Source organism: Emydura macquarii, unplaced genomic scaffold (genome assembly GCF_026122565.2).
Source record: "Emydura macquarii macquarii isolate MOO-44397 ecotype Brisbane River unplaced genomic scaffold, CSIRO-AGI_Emac_v2 contig_2205, whole genome shotgun sequence".
In the NCBI taxonomy this organism is placed as follows: Eukaryota; Metazoa; Chordata; order Testudines; family Chelidae; genus Emydura; species Emydura macquarii.
The window spans coordinates 5,488,917-5,510,674 of NW_027132342.1; the positions used below are offsets into that span (position 1 = coordinate 5,488,917).

Here is a 21,758-nt window from a genome sequence, read left to right on the forward strand (position 1 = left end):
CTTAGGGAATATTTAAATTCTCTGCCATGACTCAGATGTTCTCTTCTCCATCCCATGCCAAATATTTTTTCTCCAACCCCATTCCCTCCCTTGTGCAGTTCTTTCCTCCAGCCCTGTTTCGTCCCTTGCACAGTTCTTTGTGTGTGTGTGTGCATATGTGTGCACATGCTTGTGTACTCCTGGCTTCCCCATAGGCACAAGTGTCATATTCTTTCATCTCTGCTCTAAATGGAAGAAGTTAGCCACATCTGAGCATGCACTCCTCTGTCCAGTGCTGCTTGCCATGGAGTAAGCATCTGACTTTGTCACTTCTATGCTCTCCTCTGTTGTTACCTAAGTCATTTGACCAACAATAATGGAGATCCAATAATACAGTTCAAAGAGCAAATTAAGCTTTTGAACCAGCAGAGCAGCTGCCAGTGACTACCTGTGCACATCACCTGAACAGGGAACATATTAATTTACATCTTCAAGGACAATACATATACTTCCATGGCTCTTCAGCCTAGAAACATTCTTAATTTTAACAGGAAGATGGAGCAGAGAGGAGATGTTTCCCTTTTTGCTGTTTAGTGTCCTCATTACCAAATAAGGTGTACCCTGACAGTACCCTGGACAAATCTTATGGAATTAAGATAAACTTTACTGAATCAAGTTAAACCTTATTCAATTCAGTTTAATAATTTTCAGGGCCATTGTATTAAAAGTGCAATTGGGTAAGTGTTATTATGCAATTGTCTATGTGTTATTGTGGAATAGGAGAAGGGGGATGCTAAGGTAATTCCTCCAGTTATCAGCCCTGTGAAGCCCTCTCACCTTCTGGAAAATTTTGCACATACTATTTCAAACTGGATTGTCCATGGACCAGCAGATCAAAAAAAAAAAGGGGGGAGGGGCAAGGATTGGGATAAATCGCCTGTTTTTTAAACAGGCTCAGGGATCTCTTTGTGATCCAGCAAACAGACAGGACTCCTTGTCCAAGGAGGGCCCTAATCCTTAGGGAATGATTGGATGTACTGGGTTTGCTGAAGCCACGTAAGTCTAGGTACTTGTTCTGAACTGAAGTTGTGATGAACTTGAAACCACAAGTGGGAAACCGCATTGGTGAGATTTTTGAAGGACTGCTTCTGCCAGAGCCCAGATTCTGGGGTGATCTCTGGAAAGCTTAGTAGCACATGTGCAGGTTCTTTTAATGTTTAAATATGTTTTCCCTGTAGTGCTTTTACTTTAAAAGTAAAATAGACTTGCATAAAAAGAACTGTGGGGTAACTATAAGTGTGGGCAGTCACATTGTTAACCATCTCTGAAGAGAAAGCAAGCAAGCCTGCTTGGGCAGCCTGTCTCTGCTGGGAATCACACAGTGAAGGCAGGAAATGGTTCATCCAGGAGATATCCTGGTCAGAAGGAGGGAGACATGTCTCCAAGCAATGGACATGATGGCCAGGGAAGCCTGAGAGCAGGTACCCATGCTGAAGCACCGAGGGAGAATACAGATGCCTTGAATTGTGACATAACGTTGTATCCAAAGTTGGGCTATTGGAAATATCATTAATTTGCAAAATTACAGAAGTGAAATTTCTGTCAACTCAGTTTTATTTTATTTTTTTTTCTGTTTCCACCCATTTTTGGTATGGTCTATTCTGCTTCTTTGATATAGCCTTCTCTATAGAGAACTTCTGTGGTGGCTGAAGTCAGAAGATCAGTATCTCTCTGCTGCCTTGATTGCTAGAGTAATCTCTTAGCTGATAAGGAGGGCTTCTTGTAGTTTTGTGGACTCTGTGCTCCCCATTTCTAAAAATAGCACATATCTTTTCCGTGGTTTCTAGGACAGGCTAGATGTTGTTGTCCCAGAGCACTGTGTAGGATATGTCTCTTCAGAAATTTGACCTTCTTTGCTTGATGGGATGGTGGGGACAATTTCTTAAGAAATCTTCAGAAATGCACAGACCTTGATCTCACAACTGCATGCATGCAAGTGGACTCGTAGCTCATATGAGGCCCCACTGACTTCAGTGGGGCTCTGCATACACCTGGGTCTACCAGCAGAGATGCAGTTGAAAGACTGAGACCATAATCTACTTTGTGTGAGCTTTATTTCTTAACACAGAAGTGAAAGATGTGTTCAGACTGGCAATCATTGATTCAGCATCAATTCTAAAACAACTGCAGTCTATTCCTGTTTTAATTCCCAGCTGAATATTACAACTTAAAACACAAACAGAAAATCTATCAATAAAAACTGAAAAAAGAGGTGCTTAAGGAGGTGTAAAGTAGTGGAATGTCTTAATTATAGCTCGGCAGTGTGAAACCTTATTTACAGTAAACCTGCTGGCAGTGTTTGCCTATTAAGTCTCCTCACTTAATGGATAAAAATGAATGATGGTATACAGTAGCAGTCAAGTAAAGCCACATAATATGAAATAAGATTTGTCAAATGGCCACTCAGAGAATTTTCCTTTTGCAAATGCAGAATTACCATTACTAGAGTCAAGTGCTCCGAGCTAGTTGCCAGGGATCTGGATATATCCTACATAAGCTCTTAGGAAACATCCTTATGGTAAACAAATGGGTAGCATGAGTTTTTCTTATAACAATGCAATGTCCCTGCCACTTTACTGACTTCAAACTTCTGACAAAAGAATTACATTGACACAGTTATATGACGAGTCTCCATATGGAACCCACACACAGACACTTGATCTTCATTACAGAATAGCTGGTGAAAAAAGATATTACAGCTTACACTGCAAATTCTGGCCTTTTTAAATTCCACATCCCTGTTGTTTATTGGTCTTCCATATAACCCTGTGTCCTTTGCTTTATGCACATTCATGCGTATATCATTAAGAGGGTGACATTTTAATGCTTTACTTTCAAAAAGTCTATATTTCTAAAATTTTCTTTAACAAAAAGCCCCTTTGGTTTAGGAATGAAGAATGGAAATAGCAGCATGAATAAACTATATTGTGGTTTCATGCAACAAACTAAGATGGGCGTAAACTGATGCCAGATTTCTTTGCATATGTACAGTATTTATTTATTACATTACTCGAATGGGCCAAACTATTCATATACAACATTTCCTCTAACAACATTTCTCCAGAAGACTATATCAAATTTCCTTTTCAATATGCGTTCCATATAGCCACTCCATTTCAGTGATTATCACATAGTGTGTACATTGTATGTACAAATATGTATGCTACTTGGGCAATTTTCCAGTTAAACGCTCTAATTTGAAAGGGGAAGCCAATCTTAATCACAAAGGTTACAATGGTGTGCTATCACAAAGACTAACAAATATTGTTAGCCTTTGATAAGCAGTGTGTGTTGGTAAGTTCCTATAGCTGAATCTTGTACAAGGATGGTCCTCTGATTAAGACACAGTATTAGGGAGTCATGGGGTCTGGGTTCTATTCAGGGCTCTCCCATAAATTTCCTGGGTGACCAGGAGTAAGTCATTAAGCTTCTCAGTGCCAGTCTCACATCTGTAATTTTAAATAATATTTTAGCTTTTAAATCCGTTAATGTCTGGAAAGGGCTTTGAGATTCTCCAATGGAAGCTACTATCAAATTATAAAGTAGTATTATAAATTTAGGGATGGTAAATTCGATTTAGCTACATTTAGAACCCATTCAACAGTTGTGGATCTAGAGTAGAACTGAAAACATCGAAAGTCCAAATTTTGTTACACTGTAACAAAACCCAAATTCTGGGCCGCTTTGCATTGTTAATTTTCTTTCTTCAGCCAGTTTTTTACCTCTTGTTGTCTGAGAAGCAAGGCAAGAGTTGCTTTCAAAAAAAGTTCTTTATTGAATGTATTACATAGGTTTCCACATAGTTGTACATACAAGTATTTACATTCCCCTGGGAGAACTATAGTTTAAAATAAAGCAAAACTTATATTCGGAAATTCAAAAGTTTGATGAAACCACAAACTTAACAGAAAAAGCTCTATAAATTTTGTGATGCTCAAAATGTCACTGGATTCATCCATCTCCTGATCTGCAAAGCTTACTCATGTGAGTAATCACATAGACTTAAATGAAAATTATTCTCATGACTAAGTGTTGTAGGTATGAGACTATGGAGATTTCATTACCATAATTACCAGACCCTTATTGTGCTAATGAAGACTGTGGTTTCTGTTTCAAAAAGTTTTTTAACACAGTAGATACATGTTGGTTGCTCTATTTTTAACTTTGTACACAAAAAATGTACTAGTGAAATCTTGCTTTGTGACTACTTAATGTGTTTACTACTGAAGCCTTGTTTCCCTTAAGATCTCTTAGGCCTGGTCTACACTGCCATGCTGGTCGACATGAGATACGCTAGTTACATAGAGTAACTAGCGTATCTCATGTCAACGGACTTACGTCTTCGAAGCGCAGCATCTTCACAACACTACCTTCTGCCTTTCGGGGCGGTGGACTAATTCAGTCAACAGGAGAGCGCTCTCCCATTGACTGCCACTGCATTGGTGCCTACCGCTGTGGCAGTGTAAACGTGCCCTTAGTTAGCCGGATAGATTTTTAAAGTCAGAAGGGACTGTTAAATCCTCTTGTCTTGATCTGAAGACTTCAAAAGAGAAAGAATCCACCACTTCCCCTGGAAGTTTTTTCCAGTGGTTAATCACCCTCACTGTTAAAAAATATCCCTTAGTTTTAATCTGATTTGAATTTGTCTGGCTTTAAATTCCAGCCATTGATTCTTGTTATGCCTTTCTCCTCTGGGTTAAAGTATAGTACAAACCTGTAGTTGGAAATGAATAGAAGTTAGGTGATCATTATGGCCATGAAACAGAACAATATGGCTTGTTACCATGCACTCTAGTCTCTATGATCTACATAATATTCTTCTGTCACAAAAAGGCAATGTCTACATGCATGTGGATGTGTACAGCAGTTTCTGAGAATTATGGCAAATAAGTATTAAAATGTCTGAATATGGTTCATCCAAGTGGATGCTGTCAATGATGGTACTTCTGTTGCCCTGAAAAACTCCTGTCTTTTATACATTGTCTGCTGCTAGTACTGTATTAATGCCCTTTGGATGGGATAAGGGCACACTGCATACAAAGCAATAATCGTTACTGGATACCTAGTGCCACTGAAGTCTTAAAGAAAAAATACATAAAAAGGTGTCAATGCAGACCGAGATCCTGTGCTATATTGTCATTATCTTGAGGTTCCCTAAACTAAAAACTGGCACTCAGCCACTTTAGATAAGTAAAATTTGCTTTGTAATGGACTGTGGGGGCTGGATTTTAAAAGAACCTCTTAAATTTGTGCCCATGCCTCCTTTTGTATTCAAAATCCCATGTTTTTATGCTGGCAAATAGCCCTCTGGGCACCCAAATGCTAAAGTCTGCCCATGCAGATGCACTCTGTGCAGATACAAATTAGAATCATAGAATATTAGAGTTGGAAGGGACCTCAGGAGGTCATCTAGTCCAACCCCTGCTCAAAGCAGGACGAACCTCAGCTATATCATCCCAGCCAGGGCTTTATCAAGACGCAGCTTAAAAACCTCTAAAGATGGAGATTCCACCACCTCCCTAGGTAACCCATTCCAATGCTTCACCACCCTCCTAGTGAAAAACTTTTTCCTAATGTCCAACCTAGACCTCCCCAGCTGCAACTTGAGACTGTTGCTCCTTGTTCGGTCATCTGCCACCACCGAGAACAGCCTAGCCCCATCCTCCCTGGAACCCCCTTTCAGGTACTTAAAGGCTGCTATCAAATCTCCCCTCATTCTTCTCTTTTGCAGACTAAACAAGCCCAGTTCCCTTAACCTCTCCTCATAAGTCCTGTGCTCCAGCCCCCTAATCATTTTTGTTGCCCTCCGCTGTACTCTCTTCAACTTGTCCACATCCTTTTTGTAGTGGGGGGCCCAAAACTGGACACAATACTCTAAATACGGCCTCACCAATGCCGAATAGAGGGGAAAAATCACTTCCCGTGACCTGCTGGCAATGCCCCTCCTAATGCAGCCCAATATGCTATTAGCCTTCTTGACAACCAGGGCACACTGCTGACTCATATCCAGCTTTTTATCCACTGTTACCCCCAGGTCCTTTTCTGCACCTTTGTAAATTTGATTTAGCAATCTTTGAAGGAAAAATTGATGGAAAATGAAGAAAGGAATATCTAATATTTGAACCTTTGATATATTAAAGACTTTGGTGAAGAACTGTGTGCATGTGAAATCTGGGCAGATTTATCACGTGTTGCTGATAAGGGCAGCTTTCTACAACTCACCAGTGGTTTAAAAAAATATTCAAGAGGAGGATACATGTAACTTTTCGGTTTGGGTGAATTCTTTCTCTCCTCCCCCCCTAATTTCTTCACCCACTTTTTGGAAATGAGCAATGAAGCCCAAACCACCTCAGTCTCCCACACACACTTCCTTTGGTACACTTGATACATTTCCTTAGATAAGCATCAAATTCACAGTGAAGAAGATAAAATTCTTTTATTTTGATTAAGAGAATTACATTTTATACCACTTCTTCATTCAAATCCTGCAAAGCTATCACAGCTACGAAGTGAGAACAGGGCCCATTCATATGTATGTATTTAGTGATGGGACTTAGAATGACACAGAATTTCAAGTGTTGGATCAATCCACAATTCCAAACCTTTATACACAGGGGACCAAATTCTTCCCTGTGATAACTCCATTGAAATCACAAGTTACACCAGAGACAAATTTAGCCCTATAACTGATTCAGTATCCAATGCTGCTTGCTTTTTTTATTCCTTTTTTTTTTTTTTTTGGTTGAGAAAAGATATTAATCTCAACACTTCACAAATACAAATTATTTTAATATTAGTGTGGTATTATAAAAACACATAATTTCTAAGATATATTTTTTCAAATCTTTTAAGAATTGCTATTCTCATTCTCCTTATTAATAGAACAAGATCTCATTTTTAGTTGATCCTCAAAGCAGTAATGAGCATTGTTAACATATAATAACAATGCCCAAGGGGGAAGTTTTCAAAGCCAGTCTAACCTTAAGGCTGTGCTATTGATGTACTACACAGTCACCAAGGCAAGCGCCGTTAGCAGTGGAGAGTTCAGCAGAATATTCCTGGTTAATATATAGGATGAATTATAAATGTTTTAGGTGATGACCTGCGGGGAAGGCGGGGGGTTGCTTAATGACTTAAGAACAGAGACAGGTTCAATAATATAAAAATAACTGGTTTTCATTTTAAAGTGTAACCAGTTGTTCTTTTGTGCTGTAATTCTGCATATACACAGTTTTTCATAATAGTTTAATGAGAAGACAGTAAACAATACTGCATATGGGCAGGGCATCTGAAAGATGATTATTTGGTTATAAATAAATAAAAGATTTAAGATGTAATTGTTTTTTAAAGATCCAGTTCTGCACTTTTTGAAGAAGAAAAAAGTCCATAATAATATTGTCTGTCCTATTACCTGCAGAATATTTTTTTTTGGTCATAAGACAGCAAAAATAAACTGTTGTATAAATTGGCATAATTAATGGAGTTTTGCCAATTTACACCAGCTAAATACCATGGTGAAGGTAAACCACTCAATGGCCTATGAAGTCAGAGTACTCCAGGGGTTCTTATACAGCTGCATGACATCCCTAAGTGCTGGAGATTGCATTTGTGTCTGTAATTAGCTAAAAGTCCTGTACAAATCTCCAGTAGTTGGGAAGTTCCCTTTTGGGCCTACATTTAAGGCTCAAGAATGGTTTATTCCAGCACTTGTATGGAGTAAATTATACCCATTTCATTTTGAGGTGCCACCTTCCTCACTGTGAAAGATCTGAGGATGCGTAAAATATACACGTTGTGGATGATGGCAGGATACAGACTGTGTTGACTCACCAATTCAGTATAAAGACTGCTGGCAGCCTTTACATTGCATAAATTATTCCAAATTTTGAGGTTCTCTGTTGTGGACCTCAGGGTAGAACTGTCCCTTTGTTTGAGTTTGATTGCTTTATTTACCATAGCCATAAACTCTCTTATTTGTTATCCATTAGCTATCTCAATTCACAGGATGTGTCCATATCAATGTCCTTTTGTTTGGCATAAGCCATCATCCCCTGAAATGATTAAATTTGAATAGACACATTCAGTAATGTCAAAGGTCAAACTCGTGCGACAACATTAACAAGCTGAAATGTGTCCTGCATATTGTATGTTTCATTCCATTTTTCAATATGGGCAGGACTGTGGGAGTAATCTCACTGGCTAATTAAGAATCCAACCCTTTGTCCCTTCACAGCTGGGAACCATTTAGCTTTACTAACTTTTTATTTACTCAAAAAGTCAGTTATACCATTTTTAAATGGAGTCTATAGTAGCAGGAGCTGGTCCAGCTATTTGCAGAGATTGCTCTTACCCAGCTACCCTTTAGTTTCAGTGCCAGATCATGCACATGAGGCCAAGTACTGCCCTCGCAACCTTGCAATGACGATATGTCATTAAAAAAATATCATCGAGTGGTGGTTTGGGGCAGAAGATCTGGTATGTGCGGGGGTAGGGTTGGAATCTTTCTTTTTAGGCCTCCAAGAAAGCTGGATGATGATAACACTGCAAACAGCTCTCACCTAGGATTGACTGCTTCCAAGCCATTTCACACAGACCACTCACAGCTGTAAAGTGGTACAAACTCTTGGTCACTATGACATACACATGTCCCGTACAGATGGGCATGCCTGATCTGGTATTTGGATTAGGGATAGGATGTGGAGAAATTGGAAATTCTATCCAGTGTCACGGACCTACTTGAGTTAGGGGCTCCCCTTTCCACTCAGGGTAGTGTCCTATTTGAATATCCACTCTTAAAGAATAATAGAACATGAGCATTTCCAAGCTCTGAGGGAGAATATTATTTTCTGACTCACGACTCTGTCAATTGATTAGCACAACTTTATAATCATACTGTGTCATGGATCATCCGTAGTGCCCACTAAATGCCACCTTCCAGTTCACGTTAAAACTCCCTCATCATTACCTTTAAGGTCCTGTACAGATAACTCCTGCCTTTGTCCTTCTCTTTGGTGTGTAATCTATGTTTTCATCACTCTAATATCTGTTGTCCTGTAGGCCCTTTATGGGGCCTACTGTCTTCCAGTTCAGCTGGCCATTTTGTTGCCTTTTCTCCTCCCACAAGCAGTTCCATACCTTTTTGTCATACAACTTTTGCTGCCTAACTCAGACTGGCACTTGTCTAGCAGTCTCATCCCTGTCTCAGCTGGCATTGATCTGCTTCCACCCAGGTATGTATCTTGTCTGGACAGCTCCCCTGATTCAAAGTGCTACTATATTGAGCTGTTGCACAGCCGTATCCCCTTTGCCTCTTCAAGAACTGCCACCCTCCCCACCCAATTCTACTTTGGGGAAAGAAGCTTGGTTCTCTTTGCACTATTGCTGCAGCAGCTCTTGTTTGCTGCATCAAAGTCCCCATTCCTTTCTTCCTACTTGGCTGCAGGAGTGGCTCCTTTTTAAGGCCCCGTTAAAGGGTGAGTGAGCATGCCCCATCAGTCTGTTCAGACATTTATTTTGCATCCATCACTGTGACTTGTGGCTGGGTGACTGAGGTTGGCTGGGGTTGGGTGAGGATGACAGGGAGAATGAATGAATAAATAAGTAGGTGTGTGTGTGAGGAAAAGGAGGGAGAAAATGAAAGAATTCATGAATGGATGAAAGGGAAGTAGAGAGAGTGGAGGAAGAAGGGAAGAGATGAATGTCAAGAAAGAAAAATGAGGAATAAGCAGAGGTAAAAATGAAGAAGTAAAAAAGAAAATTAAAAGAAACAAAAGTGAGAAGAATATTAAACGAAAGAAGAGAAGGAGAGAAGAGGAAATAAGGAAGGACTTGGTGCAAAATCAATTAAATGTAAAGGAGTCGAAACAGCTTAAATTTAAAACAGTAAGAGGAGCAGGACTACTGGACACAATACAGGCAGAAAGGCTATACAGAAAAAAACATGGTAGTGTGATGAGATATCAAGGTTTGGGATGACTTGCATAGATCACTCAGGTCTTCAGTATGCATAAGCCCTATAAATCACCCTAAACTCGTGACACTGAAACCTGCACATTTGACCACACCATCATATATTCTTTATAGAGCATATATACTCCATGTGATATTTGTGCACATAGCCAGAGGCAGTATCTTCGTACATTGTTTTACCGAGCTTTACTTGGAACACCTCCCCAAGCCTGGTCACCATGGATCTGGCTTGATGTTGAAACTGACTCTGTGACCAAGGGGTGAAAGGTTCTGTTATCCTGTTAACTTTCCCTGAGCCATTCAGACTTCTATCCGGCTTCATTTTTGTTCTCCTTCATAAATCTGTCTGTGTCATATCAAATGCTGCTTTTCTTGCTCCTGGTAATTGTTTTCTCCTCTCCTCTTAGGTTGCTTGCGTGCACAGCCAGATTACCTATTTCCTCTCAGTTCTGGGCCCCAAACCAGCAAAGCAGTTAAGACAATGCTTAACTTTAAACACGTGACTTTGATGTCAGTACTCATGTGCTTAAAGTTAAAATATAATTAAGTCCCTTAATGGCTCAGGGCCTTTAATATTTAGGACTTTTTTTCATTCTTACCATATGTTTGTGCTCCACCTAACACAAAAGAGGTTCTTGATTGTAGCCTCTAGTTGCCACTGTAATATAATGCAAAATAATTAGTGTATTGTTGTTAATGTTTATTACAGAAGTGCCTGAGGACCAACTGAGAGCAGGGCCTTATTGTGTTAGGTGCTGTGCAAACACAAAGCAGCAAAGAGTCCCTGCCCCAAAGAGCTTACAGTCAAAACTTACAAGCCACACACACCATAGAGGGTTGTAACATACCAGCAGAGTGAACAATATGATGATGGCAAATGTCACAGGCTGGGTGAAATGTAAGATTGATGGGATGGGATGCTTTTATGGTCAGGTCCTTTCAGGAAGCAAAATGATTGACCAAATGGCTGAGGCAAGGCATGAAGTCGTCTAACTATTATTTGTTTTCAATCCCTTGACGCACACGGAAGCCAGGCCATTTCACATGTGACGTCTGTCATTCCTCCCCTGAGGAATGACTCACAAAAAGATGAAGTGGCAGCTTCAGTCTTGAAATATGCCAGTACGCTAGATAAAACAGTATCCAGTAGGAGAAATTTTTGAAAGTTGTATTCATTTATTCATGGGCGATGTCTTATTTTCTCTCTCTCTCCTGTCTTTTCTTCACAGCAGTTGTATGCTGCCCAGCTTGCGGCAATGCAGGTCTCTCCGGGAGGCAAGATACCTGGCATACCCCAAGGCAATCTTGGCGCTGCCGTATCCCCTACCAGTATCCACACAGACAAGAGCACAAACAGTCCTCCACCCAAAAGCAAGGTACTGTGCCATTTTAAAGGCGCACATGTTGCAACGTGGTATTTCTATCTCCATATTTACATGGTCCCTGTCAATATATCTGAGCACCTCCCAAGTGGTTACAGATTTATCTTCACAGTACCCTTATTTCATAGGGAAAGTACTCATCTCCCCAGTTAACTGATGGGGAATTCAGGCACAGTGACAATACGTGACTGGCCCAAGGTCACAGAGGAAGCCAGCAGCAGAGCTGGGAACTGATACAGCTCTTCTTCTAATGCCTGAGCCACAAGATTATTATTTCTTCCATCCTTTGGTAATGTGCGAAAGACTAAGGCCACATGCCTCCCAATCTATTTCCCCCCAACCTTTCACTCTTAGCAATGTAAGTGGTACCGCAACAAAAGCTAACAGCAGCATGGCATCTCATCCAGGGCCAAATTCTGTCCTGGGGTTCATGCACTGAAATCAGTGGGGGCCCTATGTACATATCCATGGCAGGACTGACTCTAAATTGGTGGTCATTGCATCACAGAATAGATTTTAATCTTGTTTATAAAATGAAGAGGTCTACCAAGAGTAATTTGGAGGTGGTTGTGGAATGAGATTTATGCTCTCTTTGAAGGTCAGGTTAGCAATTTTAGTCAAATCTTCAAAACCCCGCCTGCGTTTGGCAAGTTGGCTACAGCTAAGACAAAGGCACAGAATGCATCATAGCCACATAACAGGTTGAAATGTCATTGGACTATCAGCCAAGTGAACTTAAATTGAGATTCTGTAGTTTCTTAGCAATTGTTTGTTGAGGATTCAGTTGCTCAGAATCAGATACATTATCTTTCTCTCAGAGTATACTTCTCCTTACCTTCAAGCTCCTATTTCACGCTGTCCCTCCATGTTCTTTGCCTGGACAAAATGAACTAGGGTAAATGCACATGCCAAATAAATTAGACACATCTTTTTTCTGTTGCTAAATCCATTTTAGTGACTTTATCCATTTAAATCAGATATGCATACAATACAGTGGACCATAAGACCCCAAAGAAAATGGTTTCCATATCTTTTGATTACTTTCCTCTTTGGATTAGCATTAATGTATTGTAGAACCTGTTTCAGCAGCCCCCATCCGACCCAGCTGTGTTGAATGGTAAGAAACCTGAACCAGTCACATTAAAGAATCCAGATTAAGTTCTGTGCTCAATGGAACTACTCCAGTGGTATTTGGTGAGATTACTTGCATAAGTGCAACTCAGAGGTTGCAGAATAAGGACCATCATTTGTGGCTATATCTACACGTAGACAGAGAGAGGTATAAACAATAGATATATAATAAAATAGATAAGATTTTCAAAAGGACCTAGGTGACTTAGGAGCACAAGTCCCATTGACTTTTAAATGGGATTCATGCTCCTAAATCACTTAAATGCTTTTGAAAATTCCACTTATTATTTCTTGTATCTCTAAAGTATCTAATCTTTGAGCTGCTCTATCTCACCAAAGATCAACTCATTAAATCCACTGTCCAGAATAAGATGTGCTCAATTTATTTCTCAGGTGACATAAGGAAACTGGTCACATTTTGGAGTGGCACATCACTCCGTACCTTATTAAAACATCTAAAACAAGGATTTAGCCAAGGCAAACAAGTAAAAAGCATCCCCATTTAAGTGACAGAAAAACTTGATGAAATGTGTCCTTCCTTTCCTTCGGTGTCCTCTAGCATGCTGTCCATGTCCTTTATCATGTCAGAAAAGATTCCTTGAATTGACAGTAGCATCTTAGTTTTTAGCCTAACAGTAAAGCTGTATGAATTAAAAATAGCTTGACAAATAAATAATACCATTGTCAGCTCAATGAGATACATGGTCAGAAAAATGAAAGGAATGCTTAGAACCCAGAGCCTGTTGTGTTAATGAATCAAACTGAAGGTCTACATTTAATTTCTCCTCTTCTCAATGCAAACTTTTTGACATCCCCAACTTTTTCCTTCGTGTGAGCATCTCTTTTATGTAGTGCAAAGCTATCAATCCAAAGCCATTTGGCCCCCAGTGATGTGCTTTTTTCCAAACAGTTTGTGTGGTTAACAAGAAATGTTTGCGCATTTTACAAGGATTTTCTGTGTGTGTCCAATTGCTTGTTAAAGAGATTCCATGGCACTTAAGATCCCGATGTTGTTTTTGGATCTACTTGGCACAAACAGAATGTCTGATGAGACCTGATGGGGGACAGTATTTATTTTGTGGCACTCATGAAATTATAAGGCTTACCTGGCTGGTAATGTCGGCAAAACCATCCTATTGGCAGCTGTCTAAATCAGCTCTGTTCTTCCTTGTCTTTTTTATTACTTCTCCTTATTCATAGGTGTTCCAGCGCCTTTGACTCACAACTCTGCAGAAGCACACAAACAGAACTTATTTGCAAATTGAAGAAAAAGAATGGGCCACTAGGAAAGGAGGGGGGGCTCCAAAAGGCTGTAAAATTGTGCAGCATGAGCCTTCTGATGCATGCTGTTTTCAATCTGCTGTGTGCCAGTTGGAGACTCAGAGAGAGAGAGAAAGGATAATGCTGAGAAATGATAGAGTGGCTGTGACCTCCAAGCTCAGCCTGGAAACCCAAGACATTGATTTCACTTAGCATTCCTGCTGAGAAATCCGGCGGAGTTCAGTTGTAATAAAAGAACAAGATTCTGTTCTAATGGTAATGGCGTATGACAGACATATCACTTTGTCTGTCCTCAGCACCAGGGAGAGGAGAATTGGAGAAAGGTCACCTGACCTGCCTGTGGTGTTGTGCAAGTGCTATACTGAGCTTTGAACTCACCATAGGAACACAATTATGTATATAATACTAAATGATAAAGAAATCTTTATAGTGCCTACAATAAATAGAATGAACCTTCTAAAACTGGGTAAAGACTTAGCTAGGAAGACAGTGGTGAATGTGTGACAGCACCAGAAACTGAATCATGCATGTTTAAACTGTGTATAATATGCATGGTGATATACCTTAGTTTGCATCTGCATGAGTCTTTCTTTGATTTTACAAAGCTTGTTTGCACCAACATTTCCCACAGTATTTGCTTTATGTGACCATATTATTTCAGTTATTACCAATGAAGACCTATCTGGGTTTCACAGCCCAATTTTTCCAGAGGCAACTTGGTTCATAAAGTTGAATCAGGGGGTCTTTCTGGGGGAAAAGGCTCATTAAGATGCAGTATGTAACGTCTCTATACATAAATAGCTAGTGCCTCAGACAAGCTTTCAGGAGATTGTTTGCTGAATCTCCATTGGCAGCCCACAGTTTACACTGGCACAGCTTTGGAAATATGCTCAAGTGTTCATAGACAAGGAGGCAGCCCCACATGAGAGTGTTTTAAGGTATTGGAAAACATCTGGGTCACTTTTGAAAAGATGTGGGTTTTTTTTCCTTTGACTAGAAATTTAAAGTTACTGTACTGCTCTTTTCAAAGATGCTTCAAAGTCAGGCTCAGCAGCAGATCGAACAACCGCTGGCTCTAGATGTGCTGAGAAACGTCGGGGGGAGTTTGCCAAGGTTCATCCTTTAAATCTAGTAAGACTTGAAGACATCACTGAAACCCCTTTAAGATGTTGGCAACCCCTGTCTTAGCAAGCCTTTTACCAGTTGCCCTCATCAGTCTTTGAACACTGGGCTGTTCAGACTAACCTGCTATCTTCTGTGTCTCACTGGCCTTTCGACAGTTGTGTCCCCAAGCATTCAAATTTACTTCTTAGATTCTTGTGGTGTGACTTTTAGAAAACCATGGAGGAGATGCACCATTATGTCCTGCTGCGCATTCTGTTGAGTTTTCAGGCAGGAAACTGAGTTGGTGTCATGCATTTTTCCAGAATGGAATCTGTCTGCCAGGAAAACTGATTTAAGAAACAGAGCTGGTGGAATACATCCAAAAGAAAATGTGTGTATCTTGCGGAAATGGATTTTAACACAGCTTTTCCTTTAACAGTTTTTGTGACAGCCGGCATGCTAATCACACCATTCAAATTTACCAAGGCCTCCTCCACAGCCCCTTTGAAAGGCAACTATCTCGTAAATTTGCCAAATTGTGCTGGATTTCCAGAGTCCGTTTTAAGCACATTTTGGCCTTGATTCTGCAAGTACTTTCATGCTGCTCAGCCAGATGCCCAAGGTGGTTGTGGCATAAGTGAGAAGGTGAGAGTAGGCTCAGCTAAGGTTCGATGCTTGGCAGCATAGTCCAATCACAACCCCCCCGGCTTGCCTGCTGCCTAATGTGTGTAACATGGTGGAGAATTATGTGCATGTCTGGAGAGACATCCTCTTCATGGTAATGAAGCTCTTAGCTACACATATGATCTCCCATTGACCTCATTGAGCTCTGGATCAGGCCCTCTGCCTCTTAAAACATATCCCTGGTTTAGGAAAGGAGCAATCTGGTAGCCATGCAACAGCATATCATCTATTCACACTAAGATTTCCCTGCACTTCATTGCATGTTCATCACTTTTTGCCTTGCACAAATACATGCAACATTTAGTGCCTTTTCTGTGCAAGTTCCCAGCCCTTTATATATATTCTTTCAAGGTATTTTGGTTCTTGGGTGAATTCTCAGTGTAGTTTGTAAATGCAACTAAATGTCTCTTGATAGTATGGTGCACTGTCTGCAGCATCTGCAAAAACAAGAGCAATTCAGTGTGAAATGTAAAGAGAGAATTCCTGGGTGCTTTTCTTTTAACCTTGTTATGACCCCAGACCTAACCCAAGTCAGAGTCAATGGCAACAGCATACAGATTGTCTAATTCATGATTTTTGTTCTTTTCAAACACTTCTGGCAGTGATGTTACAATTTGCTCAGCAGTAGCACCTGGGAGTTGTGACGAGGAAAGGAAATGTGTTTCAGACAAGCCAGAAACAGCACTAACCAGTTGGATATACACAATCAGATTCTCTTCAACTGCAAATATCCACAGAAATGTCAGTGTGAATCCTTAAGTGAGGATGGTACTTTATTTTCTCATTATCTAGTTCTCCGATCACCAAAATGAAAAAAGGATTGAAAATCTGCCCTTGTGCCTATAACCAGCAACAGAATCAACTTCAAAAGATTTAGGGCTGGATTCTCTTATGCAATGCCAATTGGCCTTAAACTGCCTGGAGATTCCTCATGGGGCATTCTCCTGGGTAGGGAGAATATTTGCTGACACTGAGTTGGTGTCGCAGTCACCTGCACCAATGACATCCTCACCCCCTACTTAATGAGAAGGAGGAAGTGGGAGGGACCATGAGAGACCTTGTACCAGCAGTGTAAGTTTTCCAGGTCCACGCCTGCTCCATCTTACCCAAGGCCTAGGTGGGCCTAAATCAGAAAGCCACAACCTGCTAGCTACAGCATCTCCTGTCCACTACATCTGACCCCAGCTCCGACATAGTAGAGAATCAGAATCTTAATCTTAATGTCTAGTGTTCTGTACATGAGAATTATAACTCAGACAAATACTTTTGGCTAATGTATTAGGGAAGAAAAGTACACTCCTATTTATTATTTAAACAGTTATATTAGATTGCTTCTCCCCTCAGACCATCAACTATTGCAGAGTAGCTTAGCTGTTGAATGGTAAGGTTGGTTCCTTGCACCTAAGCATAGGGCTTTCCTGTTTTGTGCTGGTGTTGGCTTTCAGGATTGAACACACTATAGGTAAGGAATTTACTTCATTCTCTAGATACTGAATACATTGCTCATTCAAATGAAGAATGTCAACATTCTCCCTTCTATAGCATCTTTTTATCTCATTATCGCAAAGCATTTTGGAAACACCAACAAACTGCCCTTCACAACAACACTGTGAGGTAGATCAGAGACATGAAGGGGCTGTCTTCATTAGGAAGATGACCCATTGTTAACAGTGGCCCTCAACTGGTGTAGATAGTGTTTGGTTACTAGTGTAGAAGAGAGAGACTGGAACTGAGTTAAACACCTCAGCGCAAGTATACTAAGGGCAACTACATTCCTCTTTATTGATATAAATGCTAGCTACACCTCAAAGGTGACTATTTCATCAGTAAATGAAGCTATTCCTATTTACAACATGCACAGTATTAGGGATCTTTTGAAATGAAAGGCTCTGTATGAATGTGAGTTACTCTATTACTGTTAGAATTTTGGGTCTGTGTTTGAAGCATGCTTATCTGGAAGGTTTGCAGGCTTTATTTATTTGCATGTATTTCTGGACTGGACAGAGCCTTTTCCATTCCACTAGTTTGGAAATCCCTGTGAATGAATCCACGGGAATTTTTGGCACTGGAATAGAATAATGTTATGCTGAGAGGTATTGGTGACTGTATGGGTCACAGACCTCTTTGAAATTGGGTGTGACCCCACCCTTTAGTTAACATAACAGTCAAGCTAAATAATCACAAGCCTCCCACCTAAAACAAAAAGGTTAAATGAACCTGCCCAGGAGTTTTAGACTAGGTGGGGGATGGATTTTTACTCAGTATTGTTTTGGGTAGAGTGTGTGCATGAGAGAGAGAGAGAGAGGCAAAAAGAAGAAAGTCAAATAGCTGACCTATGAGAGCTGTGTATAAACTTGGAAAATGCTAGAGAGTGAATTTTTTGGGTCTGGTGTTGGCTAAAGAGGCTTGTGACTGAGAGTTAAGAAACTGTTATTTTGTTTCTAGTTCCTCCTGCATTTGGAGAAGCAGATTAAAGAAAATACAAGATTCCGTCATCAATTTTTACCCCCAGCTGGAACATCCCCAGGATCCCAAACTTTGATTAAACATTCGGGTAAAAAATGAGCAACAGCATTTAGCCCTGTCCACGTGACAGTTAAACCAGAGTAAACTTAAGCCATGTTCAAATTGTTCAAAGCTCACATTCCCCACTGCCGTTCCCAAACCACCCAATGGGACTAGAACACAGCTGTAAAATAGTTAATACAATGGTTAATGTTATAGATGCAGTGATATATACAGAGTTAGTGATTGACACTTGCTTTTACAGCTTTGCCCCTTTCTGTATTTCTTAGGTGGTGTTTATGTCCATTTCATGATGGATAAAATGTTACCAACCTGTCCATTTAACTGGAAGTCTTTTCCTTGTTACTAGATGAAATATAAGTTACTCATGTTACTTAGATGAAATATGTGGAAAGAATTGTTGGTGACTGATAGTATTTTCCTTTCCTTGCCTTTTCTCCATATACACAATAAATGCAAACAGCTAAGCACAGAAACAATGACATTTTTATCCATTTTTCTAAGCACAATGAAATTATGTAGCTGAATAGGATTTGTGATGATCTTATAAAATAAAATGTCTTTCTGCACAATTAAAAAAATGTAAAAAACCAACAAAAATGCAGTTACACAGTACTCTTCTTCCCCCCTCTCCCCCTCCCCCCCAATAAATTAAATAGATGGAGGGACTCATAGGATTCCCTTACAGGTTAACTCTCCCCAGCTCCACTTCCCAGTATCAGGCTGTCTCTCTAGCACAGCCACTAGTGAGCCAGCTCTGTCAGGCTCAGTCGGCGCTTTTAATAATGCAGGCTCAGAAGAAAACAAGACTCACAGTGACATGCACACAGAGAAAACCTTTGAAACCTACTACTGGAGGAGGGGGGAGGGGAGTGAGGTCTTTGCTTTTCTAAAAGATACGGCTTCAGAATGAGGCATCTGATTACACAGATGTGAAGCAAAGTGAGGATGACGAGGACGTGGGTAGTTCCATGTGCCTAACCCTGTGAAGGTCTCCATCGTATCATTCAGTGCCTTCCTTAGCTTATACAAACCAGGAAACCCCGCCACATTTTGCCTTTTTTCCTACAAGGGAAGAGTGTCTTCTGCATTTCCATCCTTGTGGGAAAATGCCCCACAGCATTAACCAGGCAGCATTGCTCGATACCATGACACTGTTCCTACTACTACTGCTTTCAGGGGCTGGTAAAGAGGTCAGACAGCTCCCCAAAACATTCCTTTACTGCAAAGCATTAAGAGGTCAGGAACTTATTGCAAACAGCTGTACGTGCATTAGGCTAAAGAATGTAGCCAGTCTCCAAATGGGACAACAGCAAATTCCTGCACCAAAACCACTCTGAGCTGTAAAAATACCAGGCCTGACTCACCATTGTGTTGCTGCAATTTTAAGCTGATTTCCATTAAATGAGGAAGGTTGCACTGGCATTAAACTGGAGTAGAGCAGCAGTGAATTAGGTACATTATATTTTTACTAGAGATTGGCCTAAACCACAGATTCAGATCCAAATATGCCTGAAGTTCAAGAGCACGTTTAAATCGAAAGTTTCTGTGTGGCTCATTATAGAAACATGGGCCAGCCATTAAGTTCAGATCTTGATTCGGACTTCCCCAGAGTTCAGGAGCATTGGGATCCCAGTATTTTGTTTCAGATTCATCTATTTGTTTATTTTTGTAGAAGCATTATAACAGAGTACTGACTCCTGGGCACCACTCGGTCCATAAAACTAACAGGGGAAGATCAGCATTTTACAGAAATAAAATAAAAAATAAATGAACAAGGAGCCTCACAATTTTTTACAGCCGCTAGGATCACAATTGAGCTGACATGGCCAGCTCACCAACCAGCCCTAACAGTTTCATTAAAGCATAATATGGGGAACAACATGGAATCTGAGGCATCATGAGGAAATGGAGAAAGGATTGGCTTTTTGGAGTTGTGTTGTTGTTTTCATCATTCCTTTGCCAGTATTTTATCCCGTAGGTAACTCTCTAAGAATCTGGGGATCATCTAATTTCAAGTTTGACTGAGCCCAAGAGGGCAGGAGATTGGGTCCTGGGAAGTGTGGCTTGGTGAGGAGTGCTTGTGAGGCATGGCTGGTGTTAATCTTGGTTTGCCCTGCTGTGTCCCCTCCTCGAAACACCTTGCCTCTTCCTGCCTTCTTGTTTAGCTGTGTTTCCCTGCTACCGATTCTAAGCTCTACAACCTGAAGCTGGAAACTAGCAAATGAATGGAGGAGTTAGCATGAAGAGGGCAGATGAGTGGCAGAGAACAACGGACACAGCACACAAGGGGGGAAGGTGATATCTTTTATTGGACCAACTTCCGTTGGTGAGAGAGACAAGCTTTTGAGCTTACTGGAGCTCTTCTTCAGGACCTGAAAGCTTGTCTCTCTCACCAACAGGAGTTTTCCAATAAAAGATATTACCTCACCCACCATGGTATCCTGGGATACCAACATGGCTACATCTACACTGCATGCAACAATAGAGCACAGAATGACTCCATGCAGATAGGAGAGGCTAGCAGCATGGGAGAAGTGGGCAAGGAGCATAAGGAGGCCATGAGGGTCACAGGGAAGAGTGTTAGAGTATTGCCCACTCTCAAGATTTTATCAGGAGGTTTGCAATATTTGGTGTTTTTCTTGAAGTCCCAACCCTGGAGTCATGTGACTATGTGAGAATCCCAACTTTCAGGGTTTTTTTTTTTTTAAGTGAGTTTTAGCTCCCATGTTCCAGAGAAAAGCTGGAAAATGTGACCCGAACGTATCCAAAAAAAACTCTGAAATCAGAAGGCAAATAAAAATAATCCCAAATGTCTGATATGTTGGGGGCTGACTTGTTATTTTGGAACTTTTGGAGTTGGTGATATAGGTGTTAGGGGAAAGCTAAGGAGGCAGTGGGTTGTTTATTGGGGGACAGGGCGGGGGTCTGAGAGCTAGGCTACCAATGCAGAAGAGTTTGTTTTTGTTAGGAAGGAGGCACCAGGAGTGAGGAGAGAGGGATGAAGTTCATGTTGTGAGGAGGGAGAGCATAAAAGGTACTCAGGATAGGCATGATCATTCTCTTCATCACTGCAAATTGCTGAGAGTGGGTGTACACATCCTGTCAGTATCTGGAGGACTTAGGGCCACATACTAAATCTGAGTTTAAATGTAGAAAGCAAATATAGCTACCCTGCACCAGTACAATAGTGGGATATCCTGCATTAACATTTGATTTGTTTCTTAGTATTAAAATCCTATCAAGCAAGAGTCATTGGTCCTTTATTACAGTAGTTTACTTTGAGTAGGCACTAAGTTAATATATATCCTACGGCAAAGAATATGTTTCATTCCAGCAGCACCTACTGGCCCATTCATAAAGCAATGGTACTCCAGCCATTTTGCCCCTCACGATCAAGGAGACAGGCTGAAATGGAGCAGGGGAGGCTGACTCTAAGAGTTTCTTCAGGAAGGAAATCAGATGCCCCTCTGGCTCAGGCAGTAAACCTTCTACTCTATAAGTGCAGGTTCAATTGGACCCTATATTTCATTTCTTCGATTATTTATAACAGCTAAGGTCCCTAGGATGACACTTCCCTGATGTGCACTGTACATAAAAGAACCACAAGGCACCCATGTGGATTTTCCTTTAACCTAACGT

The 21,758-nt window shown here is 40.7% G+C and overlaps 1 protein-coding gene across 12 annotated transcripts in view; it reads left to right on the plus strand.

Annotated features, from left to right (window-relative positions):
- SOX5 (SRY-box transcription factor 5) overlaps positions 1-21,758 on the plus strand; it is an 831,751-nt gene that overhangs the window by 746,091 nt on the left and 63,902 nt on the right. For all 12 annotated transcript variants that reach the window (XM_067559200.1, XM_067559203.1, XM_067559201.1 and 9 more), the window contains one exon: positions 11,238-11,384. In XM_067559200.1, the coding sequence (XP_067415301.1) occupies positions 11,238-11,384 (147 nt within the window). The remainder of the gene's footprint in view (positions 1-11,237; positions 11,385-21,758) is intronic.